Source organism: Hermetia illucens, chromosome 2 (assembly GCF_905115235.1).
Source record: "Hermetia illucens chromosome 2, iHerIll2.2.curated.20191125, whole genome shotgun sequence".
In the NCBI taxonomy this organism is placed as follows: domain Eukaryota; kingdom Metazoa; phylum Arthropoda; class Insecta; order Diptera; family Stratiomyidae; genus Hermetia; species Hermetia illucens.
The window spans coordinates 154,946,728-154,968,390 of NC_051850.1; the positions used below are offsets into that span (position 1 = coordinate 154,946,728).

At 44.4% G+C, this 21,663-nt stretch overlaps 1 protein-coding gene across 2 annotated transcripts in view; it reads left to right on the forward strand.

The window, feature by feature from the left end:
- LOC119649525 (protein FAM135B) overlaps positions 1–19,365 on the forward strand; it is a 184,849-nt gene extending 165,484 nt beyond the window's left edge. The window contains exons 5-9 of one of the 2 annotated variants that reach the window (XM_038051711.1): positions 622–952; positions 2,284–5,132; positions 5,196–5,407; positions 16,807–17,047; positions 17,138–19,365. In XM_038051711.1, coding sequence (XP_037907639.1) covers positions 622–952; positions 2,284–5,132; positions 5,196–5,407; positions 16,807–17,047; positions 17,138–17,330 — 3,826 coding nt within the window. In that variant the 3' untranslated portion in view covers positions 17,331–19,365. The remainder of the gene's footprint in view (positions 1–621; positions 953–2,283; positions 5,133–5,195; positions 5,408–16,806; positions 17,048–17,137) is intronic. The other variant, XM_038051709.1, reaches the window with a different exon arrangement.
- Positions 19,366–21,663: the final 2,298 nt, after the last annotated feature.

Here is a 21,663-nt window from a genome sequence, read left to right on the forward strand (position 1 = left end):
TCATTTATCCGAAATCATTTCTTCAAAAAATGTTTAAACAAATTGAAAGGAAAAGCATTTTACATTATGTTCAAAGCTGGTAAGATAATAAACTTGTTTGCTTTTCTATTTTCAAAGTTTTCTGTGGATATTCCCAAACTTTTATTTCAATATTTCTGTAAAATATTTAAATGTTTATTAGTCCTTCTTTGCTTATTTATGGCTCATGCGTTGAGAACATATTTGTATTAATTGATTTTTTGTATCGAATCACTTGAAACTGTGTACATATACCTTCAACATTTTCGGATGAATCAGTTGGAAATGGTTAAATTAAGCTTCCTATGTACGTAAAACTTGACCCATTTTTCCAATGAAAAATCACTTAATAACTGCATGCTACATGATTTCTTATGATTACATTTCCACATCACAATTTTCTTCATTTCCACAAAAAAGACTTTATTCCAAACTACAGCACCTGAATAGCGACTCGAACTCTAGTAGTTTTTCCAATTCCTCGAAGAAAATATCGGTCCTTACCATATATACTTTCCGATATTTTTCAAGTAGACATCCCGGAAGAATTGTTTTTCTTCGCTATTATCTATTATAAAATTTCGCGGTTTTAAAATTTTTCAGCGCTCCGCGTAGCACGAAACCATGGATTGGAAGTGGGAAGTTGAGTTGCCGAGGAAGCATGTCTCCGGGACCCTTGGAGGCAGTGTTTTTCGGACCCCAGGTTGGAGCTAGCGCAAAATGTGGTGGAGGTGCGGCAGGAAGGGTCCTCCATGCTCGACATGTCCATCGAGAAATTTGTGCCTTGCTTCTGGGAGCAGTCGAGTCTCTTAAGCTAAATCTTATTGAGTTCAGCACAGTATTGCCGGCCCAATGGAGCACAATCATCAACTCACCAACACCACATGAAAATGAGACAGCAGAAAGGTTGCAAAAGCTCACGGATCAGGCAAAGGTATTATTTTATTTTTAATTCTTATACTCGGCACGATCCTTGATCAATTAATATTATTTATATTGATATATTTATATTGGGTTGGTGAAAAAGTAATGTCGTATTTGTGATCGAATTTTAACGCTTTATTTAACATACTTAGAATTATCTCCCCCCCCCCCCCCTCCTTATTTTCAAAAAACTCAAACAGCCAGTTGTCGCAAGCCTCTTTTGAGGTGAACCTAGTAGCACCAAGAGCGTTCCGCATGAACCGGAAGAGATGGTAATCACTTGGTGCCAGGTCCGGGCTATACGGTGAGTGCGATAGGACATCCCATCCAAGCTTCTGGCGGGTCATCAAAGATGTGTGAGGCCGAGCGTTGTCGTGGTGGAACAGAACACCATTCCTATTGACCAATTCTGGCCGCTTCTGGTCAATCGCCTGCTTCAAACGGTCAAGTTGCTCACAGTAGGGGACCAAATTGAGAGTCTGGCCATACTTTAGCAGGTCATAGTGGATGACTCCCTTCAAATCCCACCAAACACACCACGAGACCTTCCTGGCCGTCAATCCGGGCTTGGCGATGGTTTGGGCCGCCTCGCCGCGCTTCGACCACGATCTTTTTCGCTTGACATTTTCGTACGTGATCCACTTTTCATCACCAGTCACCATCCGCTTCAAAAATGGGTCGAATTCGTTCCGTTTCAGCAGCGCATCGCAGGCGTTGATTCAGTTCAAGAGATTTTTTTCCGTCAACACATGTGGCACCCAAACATCCAGCTTTGTTTGGAATCCAATCTTCTGCAAATGGTTCCAAACGGTTTTATGGTCCTTACCCAGTTCCTGGCCAATCGAGCGAATGCTCACATGCCGGTCTACTTGGATTAATTTGACGATTTTATCGGTTTATACGACGATTGGCCTACCAGTACGGGGTGTATCTTCGACATCCACTACACCAGAACGAAATCGATCGAACCAACGCTGTGCTGTGCGAATCGTTACAGTATCGGACCCATAAACTTCAGAAATTTGTTTAGCCGCCTCCGTTGCATGTTTGCCTCTTAGGTAGTAAAAACGTAAAATATGACGAATTTCTTGCTTGGTGGACTCGATCTTTGACGCGTTATAACTTGAGATTGAAACATACGATCATAACACTGTCAAAGAGACACCTGTAGCCCAGATTGTCGTCTTCAAATGGCCGTATAGTGTGACCCGATGCGATAAGTACAACACAAGATATGTTTAAGTGTCGCCATCTATTGACAAAATACGACATTACTTTTTCCCCAACCTAATATAATATTCCCCTATTTGTAAATAATTTGAATCCACTCTCTTACCCTAGCTTCACGATACTGAAGACGACTTCGCTGCACGTGCCAATTCCGATATCGCTCAACTTTGTGCCGAATCTATAATGTATTGGCGTCGAATAATTTCGGTGTCTTCACAACCAGCTATCCATGGACTGCTTGCCAAAAAACATCATATCCTACGTGTCAGAAGATTTGCTGAAGGTTTTTTTGTTATGGAGAATCCTAGACACTCGGCGGCTGGCTGCTATGACAACAATTATCAAAGCTATGTGGCAGTATGTGAAATGGCGCGCAGAAGTCGTTACCTCCAGTCACTGCCTCCTTTGCCAGTACACTGTACCCCTCTCGACGGTGATTCGAACTCTTTGCCACTTATATTCGAAGATCGCTATCAGGATCCACCAAAATATTCCCGCAGAAGAATTGGCAGTGATCCACATTTGAACGGATATGATCCTACTGTGACAAAGCCAGTTTTACCAAAAAATGGAAAGATCGCTGGTATGTCAACCACCGGCAACAGAAAAGAATGTTCCTGCGGCATTAGCTACGAATATAAAAGACCACCTCCATTGGGCAATTATCTAGGAGTTATGACTCCAAGGTTTGCCTTAGGAGGGGAGATTTTGCAAGCAAGTTTAACTATCACTCCTGCTGCAACTCATAACATGAACGAAAGAACTCTATCGAGACATTCAGTGTCCACTCTACTAGAAGCAGGGGAGTGTCCTTTAGATCACAGAAGCGCTTTTTATACAGCTGGGGGAGGGACACTTCCAACTAGACATAGCAAATCTCTTGACCAGCTTGAAACAGCTTTGGTTCCTGTACAACACCAGTCGCCCAACTATTTAAACGGTTCCGTACAATACCATCTCAATGGAAATGCTTACTCTCCCATTACTCCTCAAAACACTCTTGTGAGAAGAGGAAAAGTTCAAGCTGATGACCTTCTTAGGAACATTAACGAATTCCGTGAAAAATATAAAAATCCAGCCGATCCAAGCAGAAGATTTCGTCAAAATAATAACTTAATCAATGGAAACGATAACTTCTACAGTCAAAAACCTATAAACTTCGGAGGAACTCTAAATAGACCGATTGATTCGAATGACCAACAAAAGCAACTAAAAAGAGACTATCTCCACGCAATGAAGCCTCAAAATCAAAAGCAACAAAGCAGCGTATACTACAACTCGCTACCCAAAGGGACAGTAATGGGCGTTCCTCCTAGAAATTCCTATCCTCCAGTGAGAAGTAAAAAGCAATCACCTTTCTGTTCAGGCAATATTAATTCCCAACAATCAACTGGAATTCCACGTAGCAATTCCTCTCAGACACTAAGAAATATCTCCCAAGGAGGAATACCACGCGCTGTAGAAATAGCTCGGGTTCGCGTATCAGACCTAAAAGAAATGATGAAAAACGGGACACTCAACAAAGACTCGAGCAGCTCTGAAAGTGACATCCCAATGTCTAAAGCACAAGCGGCCAAAGAAAAACGGTTGCTCTCGTCGGCAAGTGTTCCTTTCAAACTCGAATCTCTTGATTCTGACCAAAATCCAGGATTCAGTGAAAGTTTACCAAATTTAGCACCACCTCCTCAATTCGTCACCTCACCCATCTCCAAAAGAAAAACAAGCAGTAGCTCTACGTCTTCACTCAGCGAGCAAAGTGGGTGGGTATCAAGCCACAGAAGCTCAGGCCCATCTAGCCCTGAAACACTCAAAGAAGAGCAAAATGCACAACAGCAGAAAATGGTTAATGGGGAACAGTTAAGAAAAAAACTACTAAAACTGCTTGATGAACAATCAAAACAGACAACTTTAGAGAAACCCAACCGTCTCACAAATGGTCCGCAAAAATTGATAAGCAAAAACGGAGACGTTCCAGTACATAGAAAAGTTTCTTCAGTAACGATACGACCTGGTCGACCAGAACGAATTCAAAACTCCCAAAAGCAGCGCGCTATGGAAGATGAATGGATTGAAACTCCACCTGTTCAGAACGGCCTCCATCCATATATAAGAAAAGAAATACAACACCTTCAGAAATCTGATCTGGACCAAATGCAAACAAAGCCTCAAAAGACGAAGAAAACCCGTAAACCTGCTGAGAAATCGAAATCCGACTTTGATCTAACCAATATTATAGACAACCCTTTTGAAAATCTTCACCTTCCTCCCCCGAAGCAATTTCAAGATGATCTTCTGCCACCAGACGAATTCCGGGATCCGCCTTCATCAACTAAAGTGTATGACACGCCCACTTTCAAACCCATACCAATTCGAGAACCTATTGGAGCCATAGATAATCCAGTCTACCACGTCTACGAAGCGTTGAGACCTCATCTCCTGGAAAATAACAACAAGCCAGTGCTAAAGTCACAAAGTAGCACAGAACTAACAGGAAGCTTGGAAAATGGTATGACCAGCAACCAATCCGAAAATCAGGATGACGAAAACGATCGTGATAGCTACAATCCCTCCGTAAATATAAAATTCAATGGAATCTCCGAACAACGTCCCTACAAACACTCAAAACGAAAAAACCAGGAGTCAACTTTATCCCTCTTGGAATTTGAAAAGTGCAGGGAAGAGTTTAGGAAACAGATCAAATATGGTGGATCAATATATTCCGACTTTCCGAAGCTCGCATCCGATTTGCCGTACTTTCATATAAGTGACGAGTATCGGGCCTTCTCGCCCAATGGCTTGCATTTAATTATCTGTGTTCATGGTTTGGATGGGAATTCCGCCGATCTGAGACTGGTTCGCACATACTTGGAGCTAGGATTACCTGGTGCTCACTTGGAGTTTCTTATGTCTGAGAGGAATCAAGGTGACACCTTTTCGGATTTCGACACTATGACCGACCGGTAAAGTGAAACCTATCAAATTCAATGGAAAATTTGTCTGATTTTTTCTTCTTTTCTTGTCAGACTTGTTGCTGAAATCCTGTATCATATTGAAACTTGTGGATTGAATCCAAACAGAATATCGTTTGTGGCTCATTCGCTAGGAACAATCATCGTCCGATCAGCTCTTGCAAGACCACAAATGCGGCCACTTCTGCCTAGGCTGCATACGTTCTTATCACTGTCTGGTCCGCATCTAGGAACGCTATATAACTCTAGTGGACTTGTTAATATGGGTAAGTTTTAGTTTGGTTACTAGTACACTATTTTAAGGACCGAATATCAAAAACACCCGAAGTTTCTATTCGATTTAAGCCTTATCTAGAAGTATCCTTTCTAAGGTTAACCCTTTTCCCATTCTTTGTTCAGCAATCAGATGGATCGAAGCTACCATGATAAAAGCCAAACTTCCCAATTGAACAACTGCATTCTCTTAACACCCTTTCGGAATGTCATTGGTGTTTCAATCTGTAACTGCCCCAAGATATGGATATGGACCAAATTAAATCTTATCTGCTATCGTTGTCCCGTTCTGTTAATTAGCTTTACTCATCCAAGGCCTCTAGAATAATATGTGCCCCCTAGCTACTATTCAGCATGTTATGATTATATGAACAGTCGCCCTAGATTACTCAACAAACTAATTAGATAACTAACAATGATAATCTGGATTGCAAGCAATCCTAGCCGATTACTTGGCCATTGTACCTCGCTGACAAGTAACATGATTATTTTGGAAGATGTAATACCTCCTTTCTCTTTTAGGTGAGGGTAAAGATTTAATGACGTTGAGTGTTGACGGTGTTGAACATACGGTGGGCATTTACCCCTTGGTGGACTATAGCACGTCAGCGATACCTATGCGTCATCATCCGCGATTCGCTGAAATGCCCTTCAGCTACGACTTCACGAAATGCCCGCCCTAGTCTTCTACTATTCTGGCGACACACTCATCGGCCAATGTTGAGAGAATGGTTCCACTGCATGGCGTAGTCATTGTTGCCTCTCCTTAATGTGTAACTTATCCACCTATCGATAAAATAGCGCCTTCCGCGTTCTGATCAGACAGCGTACAGGTGACAGGCCTGTACGCTAATCAAGTTCTCCGTTTGATATAATATTATCAAGCCAGCGTGTTAAATAGAGAGATCAGATTTCCAAAGATAGATTCACATAGCGGCCCTTGTTCACGACACTGTTTCGAGGACTGATTCCATGTTCTTAGGAGCTCTTGGATATCTAAGGGGGTCTTACGAAATTCGAGACAGTACTTAGAGTAGTGCTAAGGTCTGCAACCCATGCGTGCGTGCGTGCGTGTATGGTGGGGGAGAAGCTACAGCTTCTGAGCACTCAGGCCGTGTTGGCCCATTATACTCGCCTCCCCCGTCTAACGGAATATTCCGCATTCGTTAACGTATCGCAGGATTTCCGTTAGTGGATGTGATGCTACCCGTCGCAATTGGAGGACATCGGCACCAAAGATCTGATGCCTGATGCGTCTATAGGCGGGGCATTCACATAGGAAGTGCTCCGTGGATTCCGCTTCCTCATTACAGGAGGGACACGTATCATCTTCGGTAATTCCTATTCTGAACATATGCCCAGCTAGTGAATTATGGCCTGTCAGAATGCCCACAATACACCTGCAAGTCCTCCTGCTTTTCGACAGGATAAACTTTGCGGTACGTATGTTGGGTTCTGGCAGGAAAAGTTTGGTGTGTCGAACAGCATTTAAGCTCTGCCACCTGTCATTATGGGAAACTTGTTCCCAGTTTTTGAAAACAGATTTAGCCAATGCTACTGATACCCCAATTGCTGGCTCTGGTCCCGGCATAGGGGAGATTGACCCCTCTTTCGTTAAAGCGTCCGAGATTTCATTTCCTTCTATGCCACAGTGACCAGGTACCCAGAGTAGTTCCACCGTATTGAATCTAGACACAGAGTTCAAACGGTTTCTGCATTCCTGAACGGTTTTCGAGGTGATCAAAGGACTGCTCAATGCCCTCAGTGCAGCTTGACTGTCACTGCAGATTGCGATGCGCCTGCCCTTCAACCGCTCGTCAATCACCCAGTTTGCCACCCTTAGGATCGCATAAACTTCGGCTTGAAAAACCGTTGCATATTGTCCCAAAGGAAAAGCCCACTTCTCGTTTTTATTCGAGAGGTAGACTCCGGCTCCAGAACCCTCTTCTGTTTTTGAGCCATCGGTGTAGAAGACTTCCGTATATCCCGCCACGCATTCCTCTGGGTCTTCCCAGTCGTCTCTACGCTTCAGGGTAACTACATATCTTCTACGAAACAGATGTATGGGGACACGAGAATCGGAAGGCATTGTAAGAACTGGATTTAGTCCACCCAGTAACTCTTCCAATGCTCTGTGCCCCCCACATCCGTTGTTTTCCCATAGATCTAATCGAATTAGCCTATGTGCTGCTCTCATTGCAGTGCTTTGAATAAATATATCCAGGGGCTGCAAATTGAGTAGTGCATTCAGAGCTGCGCCGGATGTCGTGCTCATGGCACCAGTGATACCCAGACAAACAGTTCTTTGCAGTGCGTCTAGTTTACGGTGAAAACCTTTTTGTCTCACCTTAAACCACCACACTACGGATGCATATACGAACATCGGCCTAATGATGGCAACATATATCCACATTACCACATGAGGCCTGAGTCCCCATGTCGAGGTAAAGGTCCGTCTGCACAGCCCATAAGCTGTGAGAGCTCGTTTCATCTTTACCTCTACATGTTTGTTCCAAAGAAGTTTTTTATCTAGAGTGACCCCCAGATATTTCACTTCTTCGGAGAGTTGAAGGGTAGTACGCCTCATCTCAGGGAGACAAAGTCCATCCAGTTTTCTCCTCTTTTTTTTTGTGAATAAAACCATTGTAGTTTTATTTGGATTAACTGACAAACCATATCTAAGGCACCAGCTGTCTATCAAATCAACGGCACGCTGTATATTCCTACACACCGTTCCAAGATCCCGATCAACAGCAAGTACAGCCACGTCATCAGCATAAGCTTGAGCGTGTATTGGCAAATTTTGCACTTCAGCAGTGAGTCGATCAGCACACTCCACAGAAGCGGCGAAAGCACACCTCCTTGGGGGCAGCCCTTCGTCGCTTCTGTAGTCAGGTAGCGATCGACCCCTACCTCAGCGCACAGCAATCTTTGCGTTAGCATAGCATGGATCCACTTAATTAAAGCATCATCAACACCATGCGCTCTGGCGGCATCACAAAGCATTTGAAAAGGCGCACAGTCAAAAGCCCCTTCAATGTCCACGAACACCCCCATCGCGTACTCACCATTCAAAGTTGCATCCTCTATCTTTGTGACCAAAGAATGAAGAGTAGACTCACAGGACTTTCCACGGTGGTAAGCATGTTGGTTTTCACTAAGTGGGTGTGACCTAAGTGCGTTTCCACGAATGTGACGCTCCACCAGTCTCTCTAAACCTTTCAGCAAGAATGAAGTCAAGCTGATCTGTCTGAAGTTCTTAGGATTAGAATAGTCATCTTTCCCAGGTTTCGGTATGAAAACTACCTTAACCTGTTGCCAAGAAGAAGGCACGTAGCCCAGAGCAAGACATCCTCGAAAAATATTTCTTAAAGGTCGCTCTTAATGCTCCATACCCTCCTTTAGCATTGCCGGATAGATGCCATCCATGCCAGGTGCTTTGAAATGTTCAAAGGACAGTATGGCAGCTCTCACGTTTTCATGGGTAACAACCGCTTTCGCAGTGTTCCAGTTCCCCTTGCAACACTTGCGTGTTGAAGGGGTTGCAAGAACCGTCAACTCTCCCCCTACCACCTCTCTCACTCGTTCTCCCGGGTGGTGTACTTCCAGGAGGGTCTGTACTGAGTCCAGTCTGGAGCTCGTGAAAGTACCGTCGGGTTTTCTAAGAGAATCCAACTTGGCCGACTCATCCCTTTTGAGGACTCTGCACAGCCTTGAAGTCTCTCTTTCGCCTTCCAGTTCCTCACAGTACGCTCTAAAGGAGTCTCGTTTCGAGCACCTCACGAGCCTCTTATATTCACGTTGTGAGTTCCTGAAATTTAACCAGTCTTCGTCCTTGTTACTTTTGCAAGCACGATTTAGAAGTCGCCTGGTTGATTTCCTGAGTTTTTGCAGTTCTCGGTTCCACCAAGGAACCGTTTTACCGCGTTGGCCTCGGGAAATAGGACAAGCCTCTTCATAGCAGTCTAAAAGTGTGCCGTTCAGAGTTTTCAATTCATCTTCCAGCACCAAAGCAGTCCTTAGTCGCCTAGGGAACTGTACTTTATTGCCAAGAAGTTCATTGAACTTTGCCCAATCCGTTTTCCTAGGGTTCCGTCTTTGTACTGCAGACTGTTCGCCCGCAATAGTCAGATTGAATTCTAGATATCGGTGATCTGACAGTGAGACCTCGTCTAGCACTCGCCAGTGTGTAATGAACTCTAACAATTTTGGGGTACAGATTGTTAGGTCAATTACTTCGCTTCTTCTCGGTCCCACGAACGTAGGGGCGCACCCTACGTTTGCAGTCATAAGACCAGCTGAAGTGATGAAATCAAATAGCTTCTCTCCTCTTGGATTGCATTTGCTACTGCCCCAACAAATATGTTGAGCATTCGCATCGCAACCTATTAAGAGTTCGAGACCACTTGATTCTGCATACGCCACCAGATCCCTAAGTTCTTGCGCCGGTGGAGAATACAAAGAATCATAGGGTAAATAAGCGGAGGCAACTATGATGTTTTTCCTCTCGCCATTTATTTGGTATTGTATGACGACCGTAGCTAAGTCCTGGGAACAATATTGTCTCAGCATAGTTGCCTCTAACCGTCTTGACATCAGGACGCAAGCTCTCGGTCTTATAGATTTTTCGTCGTAGAAGATCCTAGCCCCCTTTACTGGTCATCTTCCTTCGCAGTGCTCTCTTCTGCCGTCGGCTTCGGGCCTTTCCAGGTTCACAGTGTCCGGACCGTTTGAATCCATTTCCACACACCGGCGTTAAACCAGTAGCGTCCACGTCACCAGCTTCCCGTTCTTCCGCTCTTCCTGGTAAGGATGAAGGAGAAGGTTCTGACAGGTAGAATTCAGCCGTAGTCGGATTTCCAGTTTCTCCCAATTTGAAAGTTTCCGTACTTTCCTTTCTGGCTAACTTCGCCGTAGGCACCAAGTGCAAACTTTCCACTGAGTCGGAAAGCATGCCTGCTACAGATTGATCTGTAGGCGAGTATGAATGTGGTGAGGCCTCCAAAATCCGCGCCTCGGCCGCGACATGATTGCTCACGGTCGCGGGTGGATTTGAAGTCTGTGACTTCTTACCACTTGGAGAGTTTAAATCCATCGTTTCCATATTCATATTTTTGGACACCCTTAGTGTAGTAGTAAACTACTACAGGCTCCCCCACCACGACAAGGTGGTGTCCGAGGGGGAGTCTGCAACCCATAGTTGTCGCTGATAACAGTCAGCCCCCAACAGCTGAACAGTTCTGCATTCGTTGTGAATAGCATCTGTTACAGAATCGTGAAGTAACCCTAAGCTGATCATATGGAAAGGCCAGCGAGAAAACGACAAGATCCTGTGTTCTATAACGAATGCGAACCGCTGAAGCAATGCCCACGAAGTTATCAAAGTACATCGACAAAAATCACCTTAAGTGAAAATTTTACTCAGGGTTCCTATGAGAGTATCGCATGCTTCCCTATTTATGTCTGGGTAGCAACGATCGAAGAGCAGATTCGGTATTCTCAGAAACTTCTTCTGAGTAGCTTCTGAGCATTCACCGAATCCCCGGTCGGTACTTAGAGTATCATTCACCGTTATATTGGCAGAGTTCCAATTGCCTAGTCAGTTCTGGATTCGTTATTCCGAGCATCTGGATACGTTCTGATCTGGTCGACATACGGTTCCAACAAGCTAGATTTCGTGAAAAATGCCTCCTCTTCTAATCGAGAGGATTGAGCGCTTCTTTGATCAGTTCAAAAATTGTTCAAGAACGAAGAAACCGATTGAATTCTATTTCTAGGCTCCATATGGTGGAACTACCCTAATAGTACCCGGTCATTGCGGTGTAGAGGAAAATGAAATATCGAATGCTTAGCAAAAAAGGATTGAATTTCACCCAGAATCCGGACCCGAACCAGAAATTGGAGTGTCAGTAGCATTATCTAATGTTGCTATCAAAAACTGGGAGCAAGTTTCCATAATGGGAGCTGGCAGAGCCTATAGTGCTGCTAAACACACTGCAAAGTTTATCCTATCGAAAAGCAGGAAGACTTGCAAAAACATTGCTTGCATTCTCACTGGCCATAATTCACTATCTGGGCATGTGTTCAGAATAGAGATTCTTGAAAATAATATGTGTCAATCCTGTAATGAGGAAGCGGGATCCACGGAGTATTTTCCATGTGAGCGCCCCGCATAAAGACGCATCAGACATCAAATTTTTGGTCCTGATGTGCTTCAACTGTAGCGAGTTGCCTCATATCCACTAATAGAAATCCTGCGATACATAAACGAATCCGGGATATTCAGTTAGACGAGGGGAAAGGATCGTTAGGGTCTGAGTGCTCAGACGCTTTGCCTCGTACCCTCCACATACATACATACACACATTCACCCTCTAGCATCGAAGTCAAAACTATCAAACGTCGACAAAATAAGACTCATACAGTTTTATATCGCTTTAAGTCCCCACACTCATATCGTTGCTCTATCAGTTGACTCAATGATCCATATGTTTCCACCTAGATTACCAAATTTACGAACTTAGTAGCGGAAGCCATCAACTTGGCCGGGCGAAATCCTCTTTTGAGTTCTTAGAAGTCTGCTGGTATTTCTGTCTAAGTCATTTAAGTCGAACCTTTTCACTATGTCCGCATGCACCAAATTTCCCTTAAGGGAGATGTCAAAATCAGCACTTTTATTTTGCCCTCCTGTTTCTAGCCTAAGCCCATCTGCCGTAATCATTTTTTGGATCACTTGCCTTTTAAATACTGAATTTTTGGCTTTTATGAATTTTTCAAATACTCTATTTACCGCAAGCTTGTATTTGCCCATAAGTTTGGCAGCAGTAGTAAGGCAGCAAAGTTGAAATTCTCATTATTACCTCTTTCTTTCTAGAGCGGCTTATTATAAGGGACCCTAATACCTCTTTCCATGGTTTCACACGATGTGTTTGCTCTTGAAAAACCCGATCATCTCAATTAATTTCGCTCAAACCACCCATGAAGAGTGATTCCTCGGAATTAGGGCTTTGTTCCCTATAAGTCTTGCTTGGATTGATTGTTTCTTTTGATTCTTTCATTGCACACAGAGAGTTCTCCCAAAATTTATCTCTCTACTCCTGGCATCGGAAATATACAAAGTTTCTCCTAAATGAATTTATCTCCAAATACTGAAATAAGGTGAATTACGGTGAATATATCGTTGCGTCGATCACAGAGAATAAGTGAGAGAGTCTCCTTCAATGGTACTATCTTCTAACTCGCGATGATATTGATTAATTAGCCATATCTTAACAGATTTTCTGAACGACCCAAAAGCTGACTGAAATAGCAATGGATTGAAAACTAAACAATGATTACTGACTCCACCCCCACCACGCTGATAACTGATAGAAGTAGCGAACCCGGTCCATATGAACCACTGAAGCACTGTGGGAGAAGAATATAGACACTCAATTCCTTACTTTCGAGAATCGGCGGTAATGTTGTCAGGAGGCTCAGCGGGAAAACCGATGATAGAGGACCTCGTCTCAGCTTCGATACTACGCATGGTGCCAAGCCAAAAGTACAAGCTATATCTTTTTTTTTTTTTTTTATGGATGGAGGTGGAAATCTTAGAAAGGCGCTGCTGCGCCAGGTTGCAGCAGTGTGTGGGATTCACACCCACTAAAACCACCCCCACTTCCACCGTGAAGTATTACTTCGCGGGGGAGGCTCTGGTTCGCTATACCAGCTCGTCCATGTCGCGCCGCCTTCCGAGCTCGATCCAACTCCAGGAGTTTTGTCTGCACCACGGCTACTGCCTCATTTACCGCCATCCAGTTTTCCTCCGACTTCAACATCTCTTCCACCAGGTTGGAGGGCTCGATGTCCGCCCCTAAGATGCTGTCCAACCTCCTTTTCTGCTGCAGAAATCTGGGACAATGGAACATAATGTGCTCCGGGTCCTCGGGTGTAGCACCGCATTCAGGACAGTTGGGAGACTCGTCCAACTTGAAGCGATGCAAGTACTTCCTATAGCCACCGTGTCCCGTAAGGAACTGTGTCAGGTGGTAATTCAATTCTCCGTGCTTTCGGTTGACCCATTTCTCGATACACGGGATCAATGTATGGGTCCACCTGCCCTTGTCGGAGTTATCCCACCGTTGTTGCCACTTGCCACACAACGCTCTCCTGATGGCTTTTCGGAAATCCGCATTCACCTCGGCTGGATTTGCCTTCCGTTTTTCGTAGAGCCAGTGTGCCTCGCTCGCTAGAAGATCTATAGGGATCATTCCTGCGATAACACACACTGCCTCCGTCGACGCCGTCCTAAATGCGCTACACACCCTTAGCGCAATTGGCCGGTATGCCGAACATATCTTCCTCCGGTTGACAGCGTGGTTCAACGCTCCCGCCCAGACAGGGGCCGCGTATAGCAAGATCGACCTCACCACTCCCGCGATGAGTAGCCTGCGACTATACTTCGGCCCTCCCACGTTAGGCATCATCCTTGCAAGGGATGAGCTGGCATTTGCTGCCTTCTCTCGCGCATAATCCAAGTGTCCCTTGAAACTCAGCTTGGCATCGATTATTACCCCCAGGTATTTGACAACCGATTTTGAGACGACCTCACGATTATCAACCTGGATGGTAACCGTGTTGTTCTTCCTACGGTTGGTAATGAGGACCGCCTCCGTCTTTTCGTCCGCCAGGTCCAGCTTGATCATTCGTAACCATGACTTGATGGTATGAATGGCTTCATTTGCATAAAGCTCCACGTCCTCGGGATGCTTTGCAATTGCAACTACCGCCAAGTCGTCCGCAAAACCAATCATCGTTGTCTCCTCCGGCACGCGAAGGCCAAGCACTCCGTCGTACATTATGTTCCACAGCAGCGGTCCCAATACAGAACCTTGAGGCACACCTGCTGTACTCCTTCGGCCCGTCGTCCGTCTCGTACCAGAGAAGCCTGCCCGAAAAGCAACTCTCGATGAGCCGAGCCAAGTAGCTAGGAACACCCAGTTTGGCCAAAGCGCCCTTAATCCAGCCCCAGTTAGCTGAGTTAAAAGCATTTTTGACGTCCAGCGTCACCAGAGCACAGCATTTGCCCATGGCCATTGCATTTCGAGCCAATTCCACGACCTTTGCTACTGCATCGACCGTAGAACGGGCTCGCCGAAACCCATATTGCCGCTCTGAAAGACCACCCGCAAGCTCGATGAACGGGAGCAGCCTGTTGTATATCACCCTCTCCAACATCTTCCCCATGGTGTCTAAGAGACAAATAGGGCGATATGAAGAGGGCACGCCGAGTCGTTTTCGGGGCTTCGGTAGCAAGACCGCCACCTTCAGAGCCTTGTTCGGAATTCCATCCAATCCCGGAGCCTTGCTATCCCCAATGCGTCTGCAGATTTCCCAAAGTTCCTCTTCGGTAACATCAGGGATCGAGAAGACGTCCTGCTGAGCTGCCAGTTGGGGTTCTCTTTCGTCCTGCTCCTGCTGCGGGAAAAGAGTTGTAATTATTTGCAACAAGAGCCGTGGGCATGTCACCTAAGGTGATTCTCGCCCGCGGATCTTCTTCATTACAACTTGGTAGCCTGTACCCCACGGATTCGTATTAGCCTCCATGCAGAGCTTCTGGTAGCATTCCCGCTTGCTTCTCCGAATGGGCTTCTTAAGGTTGCTTCGCAGATCCCTGTATTCCTCCTCACGCTCCTGGTGCTCCGGCCTATATCTATTTTTCTGTAATCATCGAGTGTATACATCCAGTCGAACAGAGGCACTTCATGGCAAGCAATTGATCAGTCTCTGCATAACCCAATGGGCTCGCCGATAACATCAAACACGCCTTCTTCAACAAAAACCGCCGGGAACTGGGACTTTAGTATCTGCAGAAGATGCTCCAAAACTAAGGGGCTCATGTTCGTATTCCACCGGACACCGGAGAGACTAGAAACTCTTCTTGATAAGGACTACTGCCAATAAGCTAAGTGCCATCAAAAGTTTGGCGGCCAGTAGCCAGTACACGGTGTCCTGATGGTTTAGTGGTTAGAGCACTAGGCTATAGCACGGAAAGTCGCGGTTCACGTCTCACTGGTAGCAAAACAATTTATATCGTGGCTGGATGTCGGATACCAGTCGACTCAGCTGAATATAAGTACCCGAATCCAACCAGAATAATCTTGGGCGAGCGCAATGCTGACCACATTGCCTCCTGGAGGGTACTGTAGAATACATTAAATAAATATACAAAACCAAGTTTGTAAGTAATCATACACAAAACACAAAAGCGCACAAGTAAAAACCTGGAAATTACCTGCAGGCAGACTGCATATCAAATTTCACTTATGGAAAAAAATTAAATATTGTAAGTACAGAATATTACAATTTGTGGAGAAAAATAACACGACAGAAAGGTCGTTGAAATGGGAATCTACCTTGGGAAAAAGTGAGTATGAGAAAATTACTAAATGTGGAATTTGAACAAAAGTTTGTATGAGAAAAACTTATGTGAAAATACTGAAAAGAAATTAGATTAGGTAAGCAAATAATTTGTATATATTAGGCTAAGGAATTAGAACAAAATACACAGATAAACTTAGGCTTCAAAAGCAAACACTTTGTTTCATTGAACCTAAGTGTAGGGCAGAGGTACAGCTTTTGAGCTTCTTTGCGTATACAGAAAAAAGCGTACGAGCTGTCCGTTCCTACGAGTCTGCGCGGGCCAGAGGTACAGCTCTAGAGCTCTTCTGGGAGAGCGGACAACAGCTTCCTAGCTACCTGCCCCTGATGCTGCTCCTCGTTAAGGGTCCTCTCAGACAACAGCAGCGGACGACCGTGACATTGAGCACACCGCAATATCGTAGTCCTGTAGAGGGTATACGGCACGGTACGGTGTTTCATCAAATGCTATAACACGCTTCAAGGCCCTGATGCAATTGGATTCTCGTACCAACGATTATTATTATAATAATACAGAAGTTACGGGGCTAGTCCAAAAACATAATACTCTGGGGTGGTTGGTTGGGCCATGTTCGGTCCATTCAAAAGCTCCTTGACGTCGTTAAAAGGAACTAAACCCCCGCTAAGGTGGTCTCTCATTTCTCTAAACTATAATAACATACCCTACCCTCGTATCTAAGTGTACTCTTGCAGTGTCCCAAGCGATTAAATTACTTGACATAATCAGACTGTTTTTGCATTTTCGCAAGTATTATTTATTTTATTCGCATATACCGATATATCGGGAACCACTTGTTCCCTTCAGCAGTGCTACCCGTCGCCCTGTAAATAATGGTCGCGAAAAAGCAAAAACCCTCTAATTATTTCTAGTCTGCCCTCGTAGTAAGTAATAGTCAACTCGATATGGACTTTGTCCACCTTACAATTTTTCAGGAATTCCATTAACATTCAAATTCCGAAATCATTCCAGGAATGTGGTTCATGCAAAAATGGAAAAAATCTGGCAGCCTTTTACAATTATGCCTTCGTGATGCCCCCGATTTACGTCAAAGTTTCTTATACCGACTAAGCCAACGCAGCACTTTGCATCATTTCAAAAATGTCCTGCTTTGTGGATCGAGTCAGGATCGCTATGTTCCGCCTCATTCAGCTCGTTTGGAACTGTGCAAGGCAGCTATACGTGATAATTCAAATTTAGGAAGTGTTTACAGGTAATTATTGAGTTCAGATACATTTTTCAATCAAAAAAAGACTAGATGTAGCTAAGATATTGACAATGCCTTTCCAATTTTTCTTTGCAGGGAAATGGTCCACAATATAATCGCACCAATGTTAGCTAGACCCGAGCTTCGTTTAGCCCGTTTCGATGTTCATCATGCCCTCCCTCACACAGCAAATGCGCTCATCGGTAGAGCAGCCCATATTGCTGTCCTTGATTCTGAACTATTTATTGAGAAATTTCTCCTTGTTGCCGGACTTAAGTATTTTAGCTAGCTGGAGTTTATCAGTACGTACGGAAACTGTGTGGTTTTTAATTGTATATTGTTCTTGTAATTTTTACTCTGACGGAATCCTTACTAGATTTAGTAACCTACGAAAAAAATAAATTGTTAAAATTAAAAAAATTCAAGGAACTGAAACTAATCAGATATTATATGTATAGTGAAGAGATGTATTGGACTTTATCTACGAATATTTAAAAAGGAACCACATCAAGCGCAGAATGCTTGAGAAGCTATTGTTAAGCATGAACCTTAATTTTAAAGAAGATGGGAAACTTGAACTTATGGACATTTGCTGTAAATGGAACTTATTATGATAATTGCGTCAATTATTCAATTCATAAAAATCTATAAAACTATTGAATAACAAAAAAAAAAGAAAGGGAGAAAATCAAATATGAATGAGAGTATTCCAACATTCTCGACCAGTTCTGATTGGTTTCCTCAGCAAGTTTAACTTGACACGCCAGTGAATATTATAAGCATAAAGAGATATAGGAGAATACGGAACCACTCTAGCCCGACCGAGAATCCTTTTTTACTCGGCTGATACTATAAGGAATCTGCCCAACACCGACATATTAAAACGAGACGACCCCGCTTCTCAACGGAACAGAGATTGAAGAAAAAGAGGAAGTGGCAGGAAAAAACCCAACTTTGGGCGACCCCTGATAAGCCATCGGTGTCAGCCCTTGACTGTACACTTCCACCTTCCCTAGGCTTCCAAAAAGCAACTTCCTTTGTATTTTGCGTTATCAAAATGTCCCTCCCTCCCAAAGCACAGCGTATCGAACTCTTAAAGTATTGCCGTCAGACCTCTCCATTCAATAGCATTTGGATTCGCGATAGCCTGTTCCTTGCCATTCAAACTACCTAGATGAACTTTTTTTTATCTTTATTACCGACTATCGAGAACAGTAGTTCAACAGCAAGGGACAGCATGCAGTAGCCAAATTAGTGAAACCTTAACCTGTCAATCTTGCTGTATTCATTTTTCCTTGCACTCTCCCCGCGGGATTCCCATTTGGTATTAAGTCGCGGGGCTGGATCAGAATTTATTCTGCGCTCGTGTTAACATTCGTGTTTCTCTCGCCATCCTGCCTGGCTGCAATCACCTTTTCGATTTCGGTCTATATCCGCTTTGCTTTCACCATATGTTCCAGTATATATCCGGGTGTCAAGTGCCCCTCAGTTGTAGCTTCCAATACAGCCCTTTGGACTGCGAATCTCGGGCAAGGAAAGAAGACATGTTCTGCGTCCTCTGCAATATTTGGGCACTTTGGGCAATATGGCCAACCATCATGCTCAAGAATTGAGTTAGATCGAAACCTACTTCGCCGTGGGGTCGCTTGATCCATTCCCGGATATACCATAGGATTCTGTAATCCAGCGGCCTTCTTCTGACTCATCCCACCTCTCCCGCCATTCCCCGATAGTTTCAGTTCTGCTGACGGCCAGGTGATTCTCCGGTGAAATACGCTCGATCGTAAAGTCGCTGCCTTTCTTTCGCCAGAATCTCAATCGAGACCATTCACTTTTTCTGCTGTATTTTTTTATTTTGCTGTATTTTTCAGTCCATTTACCCATACTGGGGCTGCATACAGTAGGATCGAACTGACCACCTTCGAAATAAGGAGGCCTTGAGCCACATATACTTGATAGCATTCTCGCAATCAGTGCTCCGATGTTATATGCCTTGGTTGTTGCACCCTCCACATGCAATCTAAAGTTTAGTCTCTGGTCAATCATAACGCCTAAGTGCATAAGCCCAAACTCGGAATGAATTGTTTGTGTTCCAACTTTCCTCTTCATGGACGTGCATTTTCTCAGCGTGGTAATAAGTACTACTTCCGTCTTATGTTCTGCGAGCTGTAGACCAGAATTCCCTAACCAGCATTTAATCTCATAGACTGCTTCATTTGCATAAAACTCGACTTCTTCGAGGAGGCATGCAAGAATTGTCACACCAATATCATCCGCAAAACCAATGGAGGCCACACCAGTAAGAAAGTCTAGCGCCAGTACTCCGTTATACATGATAATTCACAAGAGTGGCCCTAGGACGGACCCTTGTGGAACTCAACATGTCGTTTGGTATAATTTAATTCGCAGCACAGAAGCTTATCGATTAGGAAGTCAGCAACGATACGCACCAAGTACTTAGGCACGTCTAAGTTGATTAGGGACTCAAAAATCTTCCTCCATCTAGCGGAATTGAAGGCGTTCTCCACATCGAGTGTGATCACTACACAACATTCGTCCTCGACAAGTGCAGTCTTAGCTGTGCTAGCCAGTAGGACAACTGAGTCCGTTGTAGACCCCCCCTTTCGAAAACCGAACTGATTCTCAGAGAGACCGCCATCCTTTTCGGCAGTTGGAAGTAATCTGTTACAAATTACTCGTTCGAATAATCTGCCAATATTATTTGGAAGGCATATCGGCCTGTAGGACGAAGCTTCACCCAAAGGTTCGTTTGGCTTGAGGACTAGTATTAATTTCTGCTTATTCCATTGTGTAGGAAATGCTCCTTCTTTAAGGCATGTGGTGAACACCTCGGAACAAATATTTGGAGCTATTTTCACTGCTGCCTTGAGAGCTTTATTGGGTATGCTATCCAAGCCAGGGCTTTATTTTCAACTAGTTTTCCGCAGCTTCGACGACCTCCTTTTCACTTACCATGGGAACTTCGGCGGTGTCTATCTCGGTAGTGGGAAGGTTAGCGGTACTCACATCCGTTACTATTCCATTAAGCAGAACAGGGGAAGACATTGATGGGGAGAGTTTACCTTTGACTTTCGATATTATCGACTTATAGGCGCCACCGCAGGAGTCCGTATCAACTTCCTTACACAGCTTCTATTTCGCTGACTGCGCCTTTTGGCAGGTCTTGCGGCACTCTCTGATTTCAGAGTTCCACCAAAAGTTCGGAACTCGCTTCTGGTATACAACACACCTTGCCTTGGAGTGACATGCTCGCCGTACCTTTCCGCCGATCTGTAAAGCTTTATCTTCTGTGCTTCCTACAAGCGCTGTATTTTGCTGCAGAACTTCTTTGAAAATCTCCTCGTCAAACTTATTAGTTGCCCACCTTTCAGCTCTCGTCCCGGACCACTTCATTCGTGTACAGTGTATGATTTCGAAAATGATGGCCTAGTGGTCGTTATATGTATATTCTTCACTGACGTACCACAGAGATCCTTAGCAAAAACATCGCTAACAAATGTGACATCTATCTCGGCCCCAAGGGTTCACGCATCCAGTGTTAGCAACTACAAGATTCAGACGAGAAAGAGCTTCGAGTAATATACGTCCACTATATAAGGGCTATGATCATAAATAGGTATTCCACCTATTTTTGCTCTAGTCAAGCCACTCTCAACAACCTTCGTGGTGCCTTCTATGGTTCGATTTCTGCATGTCCACATGGCTGTTTCTCCACCCTTACCCGCGATCTAAACTCCACTGCCTTGATTTTTGCACTGCTCGCAGACAATAACATCGTCGAGTTTGTTTTCCAATGCCGCCTGGGAGAGGAGGTCCGCTGGGCAATGGTTCAAGTTTAGCTGTAGGAACCTCATCTGTGCATAGTGTCGATCGTCTTCCTTAACACCGGACACGTACCGCCTGTGATATGGGCGCTGTCAATGTCATTTATTTGAATTTTATGCTCCAGAACCAGAGATCAATGCCCGGGTAGATAGAAATGATTCCACTGCCCTCCTTCAAGGGCAGTATTCGACATACTCTACTCCGCTCCACTCGGTGTTCACGATTGTGTAATTCGGTCCCCTGTAAGATCTTATGGCTAGGATTCAGGTTTTAAAATTTTTTTTGCACAATGATGAGTTGTCCCGCTCAAACTTTACCTTTTTTTAGGAAACTATCACTACAGTGGTCAGAAACAAAACTCCCGGTTGTGCATATATCCTCTTCTTTCCCGCGTTCGTGTTAGTTTTCGTATAGAAGAGGCCAACTTCATTAAAGTCATTCGGTGACGTGATCACATCCTAACACGTTGATTCTGCCCTCGAAAAAACGGTGAAAATCAGCCCTAATGTAGAGCTAGGGACTGTGTAGATCAAATTCGGGTCCGGCGCGAAAATTATGTGAAAAATTTAGGCTCGGGGTGAAAATTATACGGATCAAAGTTGAAAATTAAAGCGGGTCTTGTATTACCCCTTTCAATTCCGGGCCGCCGAGAAAAGTCCGAACCCGAGGGAATCTCCTTTTTCCATCCTTCTCTTATCAGATCTGTGTGGAGTATTTCAAGACGTTACCCACCACTGATGATTGGTTTTCCGGTTTTTGCGCGCATTGCCCCTGAT